The 19,059-nt window shown below is 42.0% G+C and overlaps 1 protein-coding gene across 36 annotated transcripts in view; it reads left to right on the top strand.

The window, feature by feature from the left end:
* The window catches only part of ank2b (ankyrin 2b, neuronal), a 176,320-nt gene that overhangs the window by 89,974 nt on the left and 67,287 nt on the right, over positions 1-19,059 (top strand). For 10 of the 36 annotated variants that reach the window (XM_074623601.1, XM_074623605.1, XM_074623616.1 and 7 more), the window contains exons 1-2: positions 7,191-7,515; positions 13,934-14,035. In XM_074623601.1, coding sequence (XP_074479702.1) covers positions 7,375-7,515; positions 13,934-14,035 — 243 coding nt within the window. In that variant the 5' untranslated portion in view covers positions 7,191-7,374. Of the gene's footprint in view, positions 1-7,189; positions 7,516-13,933; positions 14,036-19,059 lie in introns of those variants that run through there. The other 26 variants (XM_074623618.1, XM_074623609.1, XM_074623634.1 and 23 more) reach the window with 10 other exon arrangements.

Below are 19,059 nucleotides of genomic sequence, written 5' to 3'. Positions count from 1 at the left end.
GCCCAGACAACAATATGTTTCCTCTGAGGAAAACTCTCTACGGGACTCCCAAACTGTTAGTAAATCATGAGGGGGATAGTCTGCGATTAAAGGGGGTGAAAGTAGTGATAAGTGTGATTTTTGTCACAGCCTCTAATGCACCCACCTATAATAATGCCTTCTTTCTGATCATAGTCCGTGCTCAAATGCGCCACAGGTGCGCAGAGTTAGCCATCCTGATGCAAACTGTTGTGGTGCTTGCATATTAGCACATGCGGCTTTAATTATAGAAAGTCTCACAAGTGTTATGGAATTGTACATAATGGCCACAGTGTGGACCCTGCTGTCAGTAAAGCAGATTGTACAGTGTTATGACAGAATGGTTGGAGTGAAGCAGTTAAGTGCAGAAAACGCAGTAGAGATAGTGGAGCGGTGGAAATAGACGCGATAATTCCGATTCAGTGTCAAGACAGAAGAGCACAGCGTCTGAACTCCAGGAAGAGCGAGGTGGTGCCAAGAGGTGTTATATTAGTGTTACTACCTGGAGACTGTGTGTGTGTGTTTTACTTTTCACATTCATTCCCATCATTCCTCCGTGCAGCTATTCTCCCTTCTGCATACTCACCAGGCTCCTTTTATCTTCCTCTCTCTCTTTCTGTCTTCTCCTATCAGAGCCATTCTTCTTCTCATCTCTCGTTCAGCTGTGTGGGTGTTTGGTCGGCTATTTTAGGCAGGTTCATCATCCCTCCACACAACAGTTTCTTTGTGTGTCTTTGAGATGCTATGCTAAGGTTGCAGGGCTTGTAAGAATGCTATAGTCACACCAATTAAATTAAACAGAGCTGGTAGAGGCTCACTGAGATTAATTTGCCCCACTGGATCCAGTCCAGGCACCGACATCGCTACCTACAAGTGTGTATGTGTGAGTGTGTGTTTTCTGTTTACTCACAGCTTGTCCTTCAGGGTATCAGAGTCTCTTAAAACCAAACTGGAATGACATTTAGAAGCAGTAGATTGGAGCTTGGTGTAACTTTAGCAAGCTAACATTCAGATTGTTTTTTGAAGTGAACAATATTCTCCCTTTCATGTTTGTAATGCAAATTAACTAGTTGTAAAAGAATTTTAAAGATGTGGTTTGTCTGAACGTATTCCCAGTTTTTAAACTGATATTTCGTAGATGATTTCGTGGATTGAATTTAATATCATCAACTCAACATAAAAGAAACGCTGACTTTTGTTGCATGTCTTTCCCCATCTCCCTCTCCCCTAATTTCCTGTCATCTCTCTACTGTCGGCTATCAAATAAAAACATAGATGACTTAACTTTTTATCACTTCAACAGTTTCGAAAATTAGTTTTACAAGTTCATTTTGAGATATGTGCCGGGAGTTTTGTTTAGAGATATTTGAAAGTGTTTTTTTTTTTTTAACCCTATACCCTATAGGATACAATTAATTCCTTCTTTCTTCTTCTCTTGGTGTTTCGGGATTACCATGGGTAATTTTGTTCCACTGTTATTTTTACGATATGATGAAAGTTTAATCATCTGGAGAAACTGGGGGGAAAAAAGGATACAACAAAAAGTAAGATAAATAACAACAGCAGTACCAGCACATATCAAGGCAGAGAAAACATTTAAAGTTGTGACCGTATACCATTATGAAGCATATGGAAATAAAAGGCTGCTTGGAGGTCAGAGGTCAGACTCCACTGGAGAACAGTGACTCCTCAACAGGCCCCGAGGCTTGAACCTGGGTAATATGAGGTCAACGATCTCATTCACCGGGTTACTATGCTAATCTATGCTACATATGTACAGTATGTGTATGTGTACCTGTGTGCATGGTGTGTTTGTAGCTGAAGTCAGTGTTATAGTAGAGCAGCTGGTTGTTCCGCAGCAGGGAGTCCCCACCACTCATTTCTGATTACACAGACAGGCTTTACACAGGCTGCAGGACTACAACTACTGCTTAACTCTACAACATCTGGCCAGTCATACCCAGCCAGCACCAGACAAATATAGTAGCACCAGTCTAGTGTGGTTTGAATCTTGCACTCAGTGGTCAAAGTCAGTGGTGTTTTCTACACTTGGGTGTAGAAACTTCCACGTTGTAAAGACTTGCTTGGAATTTTACTTTAATGCTCAATTCAACCCAAAATTTCTGGAGATTTCTTTATATTATAACATAAAAGGTTACGGTATGGTCATCAGTTAGAAATTTGTCAGATATCCATCGTAATCTGAGGTGAGTGTGGCTAAATTCTGCAGGCTAGCATTAACTCGTGGAGTCAGTCAAAGCCATCAGTATTTCATAGAGTACAACATTATTTGAGGATGCTGTCCCTCCATGTAGTTAGTGTGAGTTGTTGAGTTTTGAACAAAGTATACCCAATACCCAGACTTGAAACTTTAGACTTTGTCTCAACTGTGTCTCAGTCTTGAGATTTGACTTAAAACTTTAAGTCTCAGGTTTTGCCACGAAAGAATTCTGTAATAATAAAAATAAGACCGTGTCAGACAGGCCTTGCATGGCTGCTCAGCTGGAAATGTTCATTATCACACCTTTGCATTGAAAGGACTATGTAAAAAACACAAATATCACAACTGCCAACTTTCCGTTTGCTTATGGTTTGACTTGGACTTGGAAAATGCTGTGCAGTCCCTCGTAAAGTGCTGGTCACCCTACCTACATCCCTTCCCTTGACCTGGTTCTCGCTTGTTGACATGTTGGCCCGTTAATTTGCTTCACAATACAGGCAGAATTGAGAGAATTCTCACCAGCTGTAAATACAAAGGCCAATGATCAGATGTCACCATAATGTTTCCAGATTGCATTTTGATACCAAGTGGAAACGGGGTCTTACGAATCTTTTTAACCAGATCTGTAGCCTATTCATGGTGTTAACCTATCTGTTCAATCCACTTCTCAGTTCAACCTGTCAGTCCTATATAATAGAGACATCCAAGCCGTCGCTCTGCTGTCACGCTCCGGTTTACAGCAGTCAGATATGTCAGTCTCAATAAGGTTTGACACAGATAAAAGCCATTTTCTGAAGGTCTCTTATCTTGTAGCAAAAGAAGAATCCATGCATAAACCTTTTTTTCCAAATCTGTGTTTCCATAGCAACCTGGCCTCCAACTTCTATAATTCATGTTTTCTTTATTTCATAGCCTGTTCTTTGTGGATATACCCTGCTGAATAGTGATGAATACATATTGCTACATGTGGAAGTAATGTGCTCAATATGTTAAATATTCAATTTGAGATAAGTGTTTGCCTTTTAGCTCGTATTCTCATGTTAGCATTGAAAAGGCCCTCCACTGACTTATGGACTAATTCTAGTTTAAACCAAGAAAATAAAGGATAAAGAAGTGATTTCTTTCGTGATTTGTAGCCAAAATTTAGAGATAAATGGAAACAGCATTTGGCTGCTGCCGTACAACCCCCTGGATTTTCAAACTAAAACATCTCTCCTCCCTTTCCCCTGCTAGTAAACCCTTCCGTTCAACTACTGTAAACACACACACACACACACACACATCATCACATTTCCCTCCACAGCGAGAACATAAAGCAGTACAAGTGGCTTTACCAACGCCCCTCCTCCCTCCCGCAGCCAGTGAGCCATATGGTCGATCACAGATTACACCGGCCCCGCCCAGTGGATTACCGAACCACATAGGGAGTGGGGGGGGTGGGGTGGGATGTGAGGAGGAGGAGGAGGAGATTTCTGTTGGCATTGTGGAGACATTGTTTAAACTTGTGATGAGGTGAATAAATGATATTGCCTACCCCGTACAAGGCCACGTTTGACCTTTGTCTCTTTAAATCACACACACAAACACCACCCATGGCCTCATTCGTTGGCTCCACTAATTGGATGAGTGTTTTGGCAGATGATGGCTGTTTGGAGAGGAGATGCAAGGAGACATTAACTAAATTACACCCCGGAGAAGGTTAATGAAACTAAAAAAGGCCTATTAGGTGACAAAAGCAGGGGTGGGCCATGCCTAATTGTGTGCAGTTTATGGAGCTAAACTGAACTGAAGTGTGTGTATGGGAGTATTTGCGAAATTATGATTGTGTTTGCATTTAGCATGAATGTGTGTGTGCAAATCGTTAAAAGTTAAAGGTACAATCTCAAAGATCTCTGTTTTGTTCTCTTTTGTGGCACCTATGGTGATAAGCGGTTATTGCAGATGTGATTTTGGATCTCTCTTCCCTTCTGTGCACCGCTTGTGATTTTTTCCCGGGAATGTCATGGGTCTGTTGGCCAGCAAAATGGCTCGCACTTACTCTGTCCACAATGTCTCCCCATTGCACTTCGCTTTCAGTTGGGGAATCTTGAGAAATTGGGAAAATATAATGTGCCATGGTTTGGTTGCCTTGGTTCAAAAACAATCGAGCCAATGAGGGCCATGGGGGGGACTAACGCAGTTGTCGAGCTGTGCGCCGTAGAAAGCATGTGTTTTCATTATCCCCCGACATCCTAGTTTGTTTTTATTTCACTCCGCTCCACTTTTTAAAACCCCGGCCAAACCAGTATGTTGGCATGACTACGCATCAGTGTTGACTTAAAATGATGTTAGATTCCCCCTCGGAAATTAGTTAGAGTGGAAGCAATGTCAGACTGAAGATGGAGTATAATGACAATTCTGATATTGGGTCAACTTGTACACAGCGGCAAACATCTTGCCTTTGGAACAAAAGGCATTGTGGTTCGATAGAATAACACCTAACAAAGCAACTTGTTTTTTGAATGTCAGAGCAGCAATTTGAATCATTCTGCATCAAGATCATTTGGTATTCATCTGTTCCTTTGTTTCTCCATGAAGAGTTTACATGTTTACACTTAATACTAATTCAAATCTCTCAGACACTGCAACTCAATGACCTGTGTGGGTGCTTATGTGCATATATGATGCTGCTATGAAACATGACCAGCTGCCTCGACCCCACCACTGCTCAGAGGGCCTCATAATTTCATAAGAGAAGCAGGTCCTTCTCACCTTACATCTGCAGCAGAGAACCAGTTTAGCTGGAGGTCATATACACCAGGCCACATGACCTGTCAGGCCTTGGTCATGTGTTTTGTCACATCAAGCCTTTGACTGGTTGCTCTATTCACCATCAGGCTGACCAGTTAAAATGTTCTGAAGACGTACAGTATGTCTGCTCATTCACTGGATGTTTTTCTTTGACCATTATCCCAATTTTTTGAAGTCCAACTAAATTACTAACCATGTTACCACCAGCAATTTTGTGGCTTAATCAAGCATTATGATGGTTGCCATTTTTGGAATTTTCCATTAATGCCTGTAAAATGTAGTAAATGCCAGAAAATATTCAGTTAATGCAACCCATCTGCATTATAATGATAATAATAGTTAGATTAGATTAGTCCAGCTCAGAGGTGTCAGCCTGTATCACACAAGCCGCATTTTACCAACTTGGAACTGCATCCAAAATTGCGCCAGCTCTCATAACCCAACCATACTCATACTTCTGTTCAGCCAAATTATATATTCACACAATGTAGGATTTCATAGCTATGCAGACGACATACAACTGTTCATTTGCAAGAACCCAATGACCACCAACACCCCCAACTAAAATGTAAACAGACTACTTAAGAACTATCCCAATTTGGATGTATGACAACTATTTGGAATTAAATGAGCTAAAAAAACAAACCTAAAACTGTGGAAAAAAGACAATCTGAAGGAACCTATTACCTAAATAGCTTGTGATTTTGTCCGATATGTTAAATGTGATGATCATGTGCTTGCTTCCTCAGTTTATATTCATTCATTCATAGAAAACTCCTTCTCATGTGGTTTCTGTGACTCTCAACAATGAGGAGTCTTTCTCCCTTATGGCTAACATATTCACTGAATGAGAATTACTTGGCTGATATTTTCAACAGTAAGCATATTGTGTGAGTCATGACCTAGAATAGAGCAAAGAGAATGGGGACATTTACCTCCCTGATGTCATCAGACAAGGACACGTAACATGCACAGGAGCTGAATACAAACTGACAGTGGATAAGACATACACTGACATGTAGAGACAGCAGGGACGTCTGAAGCTTCTATTAAGCAGCATACCATTAATTCTGTGAACCAATCAATTGCCATGAAAAGGTCTGTGTGACTTGTCATTTGCATTCAGTCCAGCTGAATCAATACAGCTGTGCTCCGGGCTACAGTCTGACACAGATCTGCATTAGTAAATCACCACGCCTGCTTCCATTAAACAGTCCATGACATGAGCTCTAGCTAAAGAAAAGTCACTTAGTACCAAAAGCCTGGTATGCTGCTGTTGAACACCAGGCACCAGCAAGGGTCAACTATGATGACCACCGGTATTCGTACTTAATCAGTCTATAGCCAAACTGTTGTGCCAAAATCCAAGACTTTAATGCCAGATAGTGACAAGTATTCAATATTTCCTTCCATCATTTTCTCAGTAAAGGACAAAGAGTTCCAAACGGTTCCTCTTGGAGATAGAACTGCGCTTTAGCAGGTGTTAAGCAAGTGTAAAGCATGGCTTAGTTTCAGTGTGGGTGAAGGCATTTAGGAAAAGGTTGCATGTCATCAGAGCAGGTTACACTGGTTGTATATGTAACCTTCAAGGAGCCACACACATAGGTAGTATTATTTAACGGTATGTGCATGTGTAGATGTAGTAGGGTTAGACTGATATTTAGTCAGTAATCAACAAACTTAACTTAACCAATTTACATTTGCACAAATGCAAGACATGAAGCCCCATCATCTTTGAACCTGTGGAAATCTACAGATTGCAAATTTGGTTTTATTAACGCCCGTTGAATCTGTAATATCTGGATATTATGCAATTTAATACCCTTTCATGATCTCTTAGCAGCATAAATGCACCTCTGTTTGCCAGACCAATGGAGAGTTTTAGTGTCTCTTTTGGAATATAAAGTGCTTGACTTGACAAAGACTGCATATTATCACAAACTATTGGCACATAGGCGTCATATCAGTCCATGCTTAGTGCTGTCTGTGATGCCCCCTCCTGTTTTGGCATGCTGACCACCCTCTGCTCTCTCTCTCTCTACATGCATAGCTGGGCTGGTGGGTGTAAAAATAGCCGGGTTAGGGGGGTGTTGGTCAATGGTCAGAGAGTTGGAAGAGCTAGCACTGTGCTGGCAGTAGCGGAGCAACAGTGACAGGGACCAGGCCAAAGGGAAGTGAGTTTCGGTCTGGACTGAGGGGGTCGTCCCCCATGGATGTTAGCCCGTAAAGTTGTTTAACGGGAGGGGGAAGGGGAGCAGAGACAGGGAGTGGATTATCAGAGTGATTAAATGCACTCACTTAGATTCCTTTACGTTCTGATGGGATAGACTTGTAAACCTTGCAGCATGGGCAACGCGGCCATGTGTAAGGTGTGTGGCTCGGACAAGGGCCTGAGGACTGCAGGTAGTCTGTCTAACCTGGACCAGAATGCTTTGCCAGACTACTACTGTGTGGAGCATTTTCCTGTGCAGCCTCCTCTGACACTGGTAAGAGCTCACACTTGGCAGGTGCAGCAGGCAACTGGGGCGCCCCTGAACTGCTCTTTTTTTAGGAGATGTTTACAGATAAGAAGGTTTTGATTCACTTTTTTAAAGCAGGAACTTTGAAGTCGGTGTCAGCTCTCGCTTTTAAATCCTCAGTTATTTTTATTTTGGGCACTATTTTGTTGACAGGACTGTCACTGAAAAGCTGCTCAACTTGCATGCAGCTGATACATTTTTCTGTTTGCAATGAAGGGATGTGTAATCTGACTTATTGTTCTGACTTCAGAATCAATACTGACTGGTGTCTTCCAATAGGTGTTAACAGGAATAGATACATGCTTTAGGTGGTTGAGGAGCTTGTGTGTGCATTAGTGTGTGTAAGTGTGTGTGGGATGGGGAGGGGGGTGTTGTTACCTCTCCTCACCCTTTTAAAGGCCAGTGTGACATTTTTGCTCCTAAAGTATCCCTGCACAGCAGCATGTGGACTCGTGTGGCTAATTTGAAAAGCAATGTAATGACTTTAGCAGCATGCCGCTGCTGCTGCTGCTGCTGCTGGGAATACAAGACAAAAAATATCGCTCACTTAGTCTGGTGCTGGGTCATAATGTGTGGCTATTCCCAGAGCAAATTTTAAAAATATATGTCAGTGGGGTGACAGTATTTTGTTTGCTTCTAAAAGAGGTTTCTTGAGTTAAGTGATATTTTAGTTTTTGACCTGCCTTATCCCCGGGTTGTAAAGCTGTAAAAGAACTATTTGGCAGTAACCTAATTGAAAAAAAGTGTTTTAAACCTTCACATAAGTAGGGTCAGTTTTTGCTGAACACAAAGCTTGGTCAGCTGTATGAGATGAAATTGTAGGTTTTAAACATATTTCAGTGCATCAAAGGGCATCAGCAGTTTGGATATATTGTATTAATAGTGGCAGGATGACCAGGACACACACATACACAAATCATGCACACAAGGCCACCTAAAATTGTTTGCAGGGCTTCATAAGTGTCTGACAGGATCATACTGGTGGCTTTGCATGTTTTAAGTCATCCGACTCTTTTTTAAATGCCCAACATTTTTGTGTAAAGCAAAAAGCTTTTGAAAGTTAGCATGAAAATCAACTTGCAGAGACTCAAATCAACATAGTTGTCTTGTAGTAATGCAGTTATGAGTAGAGACTATTTTACAAGTTGTCATTGCTGGTGCATTCAAGTGCTGGAGGAAAACTCTGGTGTCTCAAAACTAACCTCTGTAGTCTTTTAATGCACACAACTAATTCACATGAACCTTCTGATGGCTCCTGTGTTGCTTTATCATCTTGTGAGTTTACCTTTCCAAAAGCAAAGCATGTTAAAGCTTTTTGGCACTTTGGATGTCAGAGCTTCCAACAACCACCAAAAGATTTTTGCTGCTTTATCACATATCAATGATTTACATTTTAAAAACAATAAAGTTCCATGCAGACTAAATACAGTAGTAAACCCAAGGTTTTAGCTCTTGAACTAATCTAGTAAAATATCAGACTTGCTTTGCTTTCCCTTTTACATTTACTCAAACTGTCAAAATGTTCTCATATCTCATGCCTCCAACTTGTAGCACCTAAAAAGTTGTAATTGTAACCCAGTGCCTGACACAGGAGGGTCCAGACGGCTGTAATTGGCCTGTGTAGGAGGAGGAGGAGGCCTGCAGTGACCCCAGGCTGCACAGCTTCCAGCTGAGCTTCTATTATCTGATAGGATGAAGAGAGAGGATGAGCGGAGGAACACAGTGAGGGAAGACAGTGAGACAGCAACGCAGTGGGACAATTAGAGCTCACCTTCACGTTTGCATGTCAGACATATTGACCCTTTGCCATCGGTTTTTAGACATATTCTATTCTGGAGAGTCTTGACCCATGACCCTAGACCCCCTCACACTGATGTATCATGTGCATCTTAAGTTATATCCTCTTCTAATTATGGGTTTTAGCAATTATGCATACGTTTAGTGGTAAATTATTATACAGTCCTGCAGCTGTAGTGATATATTAGTCAAGCATCACAAAGTGAGGTAATCAAGAATGCATAAAGCAATTAATTTATTCATCAATCATTATTTAAACTAGCTGTTATATACCTTATGCATTGATATCAAATTTCATCTGAAATAAATAATCCTCCAGGTCCTGCACTGATGTATGCTACTGTATGCTAATAGGTCCACAGGGACAGCTCTGATTGGCTGGGACATTTCCAAGTTGTCTTCCAGTTGATCATAATGGTAATGAAGGGGATGGAAACAGGGAAGGTGAATGTGGTGTATATATATCAGGACCTAATGTAGTTCCAGTTATATCAGCTTGAGGATAATGAATTAGAACAGGTTATTAATACTCTGCATGAATGACTATATAATTAATATCGCTGTGGGGTGAAAAGTATAAAAGAAAAGCAGCTTTTTATTTGGCTAAATGTGGGGTTTTTGTGGTTGTAATGAATATTATTAGTTGCACTGATTGAAGTGCGGTTGTTATCTCAAAACCATGGGTGTGTTCATATGGACTAATGTGTGCAAGGCAACCCAGAGGAGCTTTTAATATCAGATATACACACACACAAACAGAGCCGGCACCAACGGGAGAAGTGCAGTTGCTAGTAAACACAGATACTGTTATCCCGTCTGGACAGCTAGGAATAGAATGAGCTTCTTCAATCAAATAAACAAGGGCACAGTTGCAATTCATGTGTGTGTATGTTCCTATTCTTGTTTTTATGTGGGTTAAACGTCCTCTTTTAATTAATCTTAAGGGTAGAAATGTTTAAAAGGTTTATGTTAAAGGAATTATATTATTGTAAAGGCCAGTTTAATGGTAATGCATTTTGTTTTTGGTGGATGTGATGAGAGTGATAGGCCTCTACAAGTGAGAAACTTGGGAGCTACTATCACTCAACATAGGCTTGATTTACATGTTAACACCAGAGTAGTGTGTGTGTGCGTGCCTGTGTGCATGCTTGCTTGTGTGTGGATACACGCACCTTAAGATCCAGTATGCCTCACATGTGAAAGATGCCACGACGTACGGCTGTGTTGATAGACAGTCCTAAAGGAAGCAATGCCCTTCATGTTTTTCTGTGCTTACTTTGCTAGCCCTTCTGACAGACAGAGCCTTGTTGTCATGGTTACCTCCAGAGAGGGCAGTGCTTGTCTCCGTGGTAACTGGGAGGGGCAAGGATGCCCCCAGCCTGGGCACCGGTCTCTCTCATAGCATAGTGTGTGTGCAGGGGTGTGGTGGATTTGGTTTGCATTATTGATAAAGCTCCTCGCGCTCCACAGATAAAGACGGTGACTCTGTAAATGAATGTTTGATGTAATGTGATGGAGGAGGAGATTTAGGGGCTGGGCTTTGTCATGCTTGGCAGGTTTGATTAAGTCATGAAGTTGTGTCTAGACACAAGCTGAAACATAAGCAGGAACAGATTGTTCTAGAAAGGACACATGACACAATATAAAAGATTTGATGCCATCAGTGTTATTGGGGACATTTTATTTCACTAACTACCTAACTCCATTCTAAATTGCTGTGAAAGAGGCAGAAAAGCAATGTCCTTCATGTCTGACTAAGGTTCCTTTATTGCAGACTCACCCCAAAAATGACCTTCATGTAACTGTAGGCATTTTAAAGTGGTTTTTTTTCTTATATACTCAGCACATTCAAACCATTTTGCCATCAAAGAGAGTGACAAACTGACTAAGCTCCTTATAACCAGGAGTTATGAAACAATTTCTGTAGGAAGCTGGCTGCCACAATCCTCCCTTTCTCTCCAATGTTAAGCGTTGTCCATTCAAAAGCCCCACTTGTCTGACAGTCATGTTGGTCTAAGTGTCACTATAGCAACCCGCCACTGGCAGAACGATGATGAGGGCAAGGTCTTGCATAATGTGACTCTGCAGCTCTGGAGCGAATGCGAGGATGTTATAAGACAGGCTTGATTTTTGTAATGGCTGCTTTGTGCAGTGCTGCTATAGAAAACAATGCTAACCCTGTAAGAACATGTATGAGGCTGTATGAACAAGACTTTCCGGACTTCAGTACATTCCATATATAAACTGGTGGACTCAGGGGGGGCAATCACCCCCCCTGGTGCCCTCTTCGATGTCCTATATGGTAGATAAACATAAAGTGCATGATGCAGGGACCTCTAAGGTGCCCTTCCAGTGGAGAAAACTTGATGACAACAAGATGAAGGGACCTCTAGGTAGCACCTCCAGTAGAGAAAGTGTGATGACGACGATTAAAGGGACCTCTAGGGTGACCTTCCAGTGGAGAAAACTTGATTACAACGAGATGCAGGGACCTCTAGGATGCCCTTCCAGTGGAGAAAACGTGATGAAAATATGATGCAGGGAACTCTAGGGTGCCCTTCCAGTGGAGAAAACGTGATGAAAATAGGATGCAGGGACCTCTAGGGTGCCCTTCCAGTGGAGAAAACGTGATGAAAATATGATGCAGGGAACTCTAGGGTGCCCTTCCAGTGGAGAAAACGTGATGACAACGTGATGCGGGAACCCCTAGGGTGCCCTTCCAGTGGAGAAAATGTGATGACAACATGATACGGGAACCTCTAGGGTACCCTTCCAGTGGAGAAAACATGATGCAGGGACCTCTAGGGTGCCGTTCCAGTGGAGAAAATGTGATGACAATGTGATGCGGGGACCTCTAGGGTGCCCTTCCAGCGGAGAAAACGTTATGAAAACATGATGCAGGGACCTCTAGGGTTCCTGTCCAGTGGAGAAAACGTGATGACAACGTGATGCAGTGACCTCTAGGGTGCCCTTCCAGTGGAGAAAACGTGATGCCAATGTGATGCGGGAACCTCTAGGGTGCCCTTCCAGTGGAGAAAATGTGATGACAACGTGATGCAGGGACCTCTAGGGTGCCCTTCCAGTGGAGAAAATGTGATGACAACGTGATGCTGGGACCTCTAGGGTGCCCTTCCAGTGGAGAAAACATGATGCAGGGACCTCTTGGGTCCACTGCATATACTGTATACAACTGCACCATCTATCTCGAACATACTTCAAGTCTCTGCAAGTTGACTTTTGTAGTGTACTGGCATGAATTATAAGCTGTCTGTAGTGTTACGGGTCGATTGTGGACTAAAACATGGAGAAACATTAGCATGGTCCTTTGAGGTGATTGTGGCGGTGTTGCTGAAAGCTGTAGTAGTCGTGAGCCTGAGTGATGCAATGCAGTTCTCTGCAGCAGCCAGGCAGCAGCTGACTGCAGGTCAGCCAGAAACACAAGACCAGGACTATCTGTATGTGTATGAAGTAGTCATCAGTGCTGCAGTGTCACTGCTCATTCTATACATCGTCAGGGCTGCGGCTGTAGGTGACTGCGTGACAGACTATAGGAAAGGACACACACAAAGACGCATAACTCTAATAACTGTCAACACTGAAAGGGCTTGCTAATGAAAATTTTCGGTTGACCTTTACAGCCAATGAGAGACAAATTCCTCAGCTACAGAAACAAACAGAACATCCGCTGAAGTGTCCATGAGTAAGACAGTGAGTCCCTACCATCCTCCACTATTTCTGAATCTGACCTCTGACCTCCCGTTGGAAGGAGTAACGCAGTTTGAATGCAGTAAAAAATAAGCATCACACGGTGTTTTTCCACCGGAGGAGCAGAGAGCCAGGAGCTTTGAACAAGCTGTGTGTGAGCCAGGATTTAGCTTTAGTGAAGGCACCGAGAGGGAAAAGTGCTGAATCATTCTGCCCCCTTACAGTCCTGGTCTGTTTCCAACCGCTGCTCACTCAGCATCCAACGACAAACAGGGGACATGTCCTTCCCAAACACACACACATACACATTATGGTGCACTAAGGAAACAGCATGACTAATTATGACTGCAGTATTGTTGTTGATAATGATTTATTTGCGAGATTCTAATGCAATTAAAACATGTTAATTGCATAAGTGTGCATACATAGATAATTTTCAATTACATACAATCTCATACAAAAGCAATATAAACTACTTTATAGAGTTACAAGCATACATTAGATTAGATTCAACATCATTGTCATGTCACACAGTAACTACCATGAAATGCAGTCAAAGGGGCTCTGTGGTGTTCTCTTGTAAACAAGCAAAATGTTTTATTCAGTGTTACTCACCAAAACACATTGTGCGTATCTGTGAGCTCTAACACATTTATTGAGTGTATTCCTTCCTGATTTTTTATGATTGATTTTTAGATTGTGGTGCAAGATTGTGAGTTGGATTTTGTATCCGTTACTTGAGAAAGAATGTGACTCATTCAGCCGGAGAGGCTTAATTATGTGATTATCAATCATCGTTGACAGCCAATGACGAAATGTAAATGTGGTTGGGACATTAGTAGATTATTTTTTTTAAAATGTATTTCTCCTGTGTCTCTTCCAGTCGGACAGTAACACCAGTTTCCTGCGAGCAGCGAGAGCAGGGAACATCGACAAGGTTTTGGAATATCTGAAAGGGGGAGTGGACATCGGCACCTGCAATCAGGTAGGAGACAGATCACATGACATCATTCACAACATCCATTCACACGCACACACCTACACACTCCCTACAGCAGCAGAGTATACACAAAACATTTTCTGATACATGGTATATTTTGATGGAAGTGTGGGAATACATATATAAAACACATTAACATCTGCTGGGAGGCTCCCCTACAAGCCTATCTCAGGATGCTACAATATAAAGTCATACAAACTACTACTACTAGAACAAGAAGAACCGCCAGCTTGATTTAATCCGACTAATAATGTATAGATACATTGGTCAAACTCTAACATTAAAAAGTTTAGTCTACTGAATAATTCTGAATTATAGCAGAAGAAGCACAGGTATTATTATTATGATTCATAATGGCTGCATTTCATTTAGTTCTATGTCGGAATTACAAAATGTCACGTGGATAAACAACATAACAGGTTCAGAAAGACAGTATAACAGCTAAAGCTGCCAACTTCAGTTTCTGAAATTTAAACAGTTTTTGGCAGTTAGGTTGTTATTTCCTTGAAGCTGCATTAAGTGATTTTTGGCCACTTATAAAGTTGTTATAGCGAGCATGTTAGCTAACAGTTGCCTATTTACACATCCAGCAGACACAGAGCAACATCATCATTCATTTGGAGTTGTGTTTGTGTCCAATATTCACTCTGCTTTAGCTCCGTTTTGGTCTCCACCAACTCCTGAGATAAACATCTCTTTAGCTGCTAAATGCTCCACTATGTTCACCAGCTAGTCTCTAACTGTGTCTCTGTCTGCTGGTGAGCAGGTAGTGTACAGTGGGTTTATCAGAGCTTTATAACTGAAAACATCTGTCTGCTGCTGGTTGATGAGAGCGTTTACAGGCCGATGCACCAAAACAGTGAGCTGAAAGAGGTTAAAATGCTCTGCAGAGCTGAAGGGGAACTGCAGAGTTGATGATAATTCTTTCTGGGTTTCACATTACACTTACACGTCATTTGATATAGTTTTGCCTGTTAAGTGAGTCCAAAGGTGCTTGCTACCTATTTAGCATACAATCGAAAAAATATATTTCTCTAAGTGGTAATGTGCTCCTGTTGTCCTCCACTAATCTTTGCATTACATAAAAATGGCTTTAGATTCCAGTAGGGGAGAGGGCTGTGTTTGATCAGAGAGAGGTTCTTTATTTAGGCCTAGTTATCTAGTCTCCTCTAAGCCCATTAGCATTCCAGCCATGGAGGCTTGGACGGGGGTAATGAAACCTGATAGGAGGTAAACAGTCCTGTCCTGGCAACAGCCGTAATGACCAGCCCAGTAAACTAAAGTCACATGGAGTGGAAATTTAAGATTTCGTGGAGGCTCAGTGGTGTGTCAGGCTCAGCCTTTGTTGTTATCAACTGATGTTGGCACCACCCAGATATGTTGAGCTCCTGTCTGTGTTTGCATGTGTTTCTCTTCAAGCCCTGTTTCTGTCCCACTGTATCTCAGCTGAGTGAACGGCTTTAAAAATGAATCATAGTAAAGGTCACATATTAAAGTATCATGTCAAAAGAAAATACAAACCTTTTAGTTAGTTATTGAGGCCTTTTTGGCTGGACTGCAGAGGGCCAGCCCTACAAACGCAAAACTCTGTCACTGACTGACTACACGATTGGTTGGCCGAGTGTTGGAGTTTCCTTATTGGTCATTTCTCTTTCAAAATGAAAAGGTGGGGACACTCCTTTATGCAAATTAGCCCGTCAAGCGAGCACATCCGGCTCATGAAACTTGGACCAAACTAGGCGATCTAGTTCTAAAATGAAACCAGATTCAGCAGTGGCATCGCCTATTTCTGTCTGTTCAGAAGTAGATTTTGGTGGATTGTTTAGACGGAATCACAGAAAGTTTACGAGCAGGCCACCATGATGTTTGAAACGGCGAGCAGAAAACCAATCAGGTACATTCCAAGATAGGATAAGTCACCGCTTGAATGGCCAGTTGAGCGGAGCAGCACGTCCTCTAGTGTCCTCGCCGGACCTGGTGGACATGTACCGCTGGATTTAACATTATAGACAAATTAACAATATTAACAATATGACAACTGACTATTAGTGTAACAATTTAGCCACAAATCAACCGACTGACCGTGCACGGTCCAGACAGATACTTGGTTGTTTATATTATATATTTGTATATGTGTGTTTGTATTTATATATTAATAATGGACATTTATTAATAACGCACATCAGTGACAAATCCTCTCTCAAAAGTTTGGTGCTGAGGGTTAAGATGCATCTTTTCGTAACCGACTTTAGACATCTTCATCAGCAGATCTGAAGTTTGAAATATATACTTTCTGCGTCAACAAGGGCTGCTCATATCTGCAGGGGTTCACAGATCATTTAGGAACTGCGCACCACTCTAAATGTATGACCTTGCGGACTGTATGCACAGACTGTTCTCACATAAAAGCATGCCAGAAAAGAAGGAAGCTGATCAGTTAGAGTATAGACCACATTAAGTTACAAAGGAGCAGTTCATTATTTTATTTTTTTAATTAGCTCGGCTGTGCGTTTTGAGCAGAAAATGTTTAGCACCACGTTAATAGTTGATAATCTTTACCATTTCCCTGAAAAGTCTTGTGAGAGATCTTCCCCCTGAGTGAGTAATGGGCATCAGTGTTCTACTGTTCTCTGACGCTGTTTATAGCTCAGTAACATACTGCACTGATGAGGTGGTATTTACTCTGATTATAAGCGCCTCCCTCCCCCGAGACGACTCCAGCGCGGCTAAATTAGATTTTCACCACATCACATTTGCATTGCTTTAAAATCGCTGGTGGAATAGATGGAACGGATGATTGGGAATGGTCTCCTAAGTGATTGTGTTCATGTGGGCTGACAGAATGAGGTTTTATGGATGGAGGAGTGGGCGTACAGGGCATGGAGGATGATAAAGGGGTTAGTGGCTTCCTGGAGGTGAATGGAGGGCATGGGGGTGGGGGGAAGATGTACTAAGATTAATAGGGCCCTTTGAAAGTAATGGCAGAACTGGAGTGTTCCTTATTAAAGACAGAAAAACAGAAAAGGCATCATGGTTTTACATACAGAGAATCCATTAATTAGAAATTGTGAGTAATCAACATGCAGTTCATCTAATATGGGATATACTTATAGATAGATATTCTATATGAGGGTGATTAAAAAGTAGTTCACTGTATTATCCAGCTCCCTCTGACTGTTGTTGTCCTGTGGGACAAAAGACACAGGAGCTAGTTCATCTCTGCAGTAGTCACAGCTGTAAATCTGGTCTTTTATAGGAGAACAGTGACAGGTGTTACTTCAAACAGATGTTGGATGCTTGTTCTCAGATGAAGGACTGAACAGAAACCACGGAGTGGGGGTTGGGACTAGGGATGCACTGATACCGGATCGGATATATATCGGATATATAATGACTCAAATAGCTGGATCGGGTATCGGTGACAACGGGGCCGATCCATTCAACTCAATTCTATGTTTATAAACTATATAAATGATATACTGGAATTTGAATTTCCTGTTTAAGTTTTGACCAATTTGTTGCTGCATTAAAAAGGTTTACACTTGAATTGTAATTCCTGTTACTTTTGAAGATTTTTTGCCAAGTTGCTGGTGTATGATATATTATTTTATTTTACAAAGTTAAGAAAGCATTGTTAAAGTCCAGCCTGATGCTGCCTTACACATAACAGAATGATACCAGTCACTTCCACACAGTGAGGCATTAAGCTTATTAATTAAACACTGGTATCGGATCGGCACTCGGTATTGGTCGATACCCAAAGCCCAGGTATCGCTATCGGTATCTGGACTGAAAAAGTCGGATTGGTTCATCCCTAGGAAGATGACGTCCCCATTTTGAGTCCAGCCTACAAAGCTCTGCCTGGACAACTGTTTTTCCAACACAGGGGAACACAGCAATTGGAGACAACATCAGATAATAAATCACTTAACGAATTGGAGATGTTGGCGGTGATTGGTAGGTGTGGAACAGGGCTATCAAGTGTCCAAGGCCAAGCACGACCATTGAAACATGGGGTTATAGTCAGGCACAGTGCATGCCCATCCATCACCCAGATCTTCACACCCTGCCTCGCTACACAAAGGGCACACTACTTCCTGCGTTTGCACTGAGCGTTGGCATTGGACATAAATTGTGAGGTGCAATTGTCCAATTTCAACATAATTCATACGTGGCTGCGAAAACATAATTAAAACACAACAAGGCCAGAACACAGTGGTATAGACATGCTGTAAAGCCTGGAAACAGTTCCATTATAAATAAAAAAATCCCAAACACAGAGCACCATCAATAAGCACGATATAGAGTTCTCTGTACTCTGAACTAGTATTTCAGATACAACAGTTGTAGCAACAAACTGGCTAAATGCAGGGTGATGTGAGGCCAGCAGAAGGCATGGACATGTCAACTGATCCAAAAACAGCAGGACTTGGCTGAAATACATATTCTGCTCTGTTACTGAACAGATGCCTCCTGCCAGCTGTGGAATACCTCTAGGGCAAACAACACCGAAGCATAGTGAGATGCATTCCCTCTCCCGGTATCCCACAGGGAGCCTCTGCGGGGACTCTAGAGGAGTCCAGTGGGACCATCAGCCTCAGGGGCCTGTGTGATGAGGATTTGTTTTGCAGTCACGGAGGAAATGACTTATCGACTCAGCGGCTCTTTTTATGCTGCAGCCTGATGCTCGTGCTGCTGAAAGGGTTATTGAATGGGTCACTTATATGAGCAGAGGGATAAACTAGGGAACAACCTTGCATTCATCTCCATTTCTTTGCCTAAAAACGTGAAAGAAAACGGAAGGCTGTTAATGGTGCGACGGTTGGTTTGGCTGTTTAACTGGCTTGAAATGTCTTCATTTTCATTTAAAGCTGCACTTAATATTATTTTATTAACAATGGATCAAAGGACTGTAATGGAAAAATGTGTTGCTCATAGTGAAAACCTTACAGGAAATGATTCCTCCAAGCTCTACAGAGCTCTTTAGCCTCGTTTAGCTCATTGCTCAT

The sequence above is a fragment of the Sebastes fasciatus genome, chromosome 22, assembly GCF_043250625.1.
Source record: "Sebastes fasciatus isolate fSebFas1 chromosome 22, fSebFas1.pri, whole genome shotgun sequence".
Taxonomy (NCBI): domain Eukaryota; kingdom Metazoa; phylum Chordata; class Actinopteri; order Perciformes; family Sebastidae; genus Sebastes; species Sebastes fasciatus.
The sequence above is the reverse complement of the archived record's forward strand: the minus strand, read 5'-3'. Positions and strand labels throughout refer to the sequence as shown.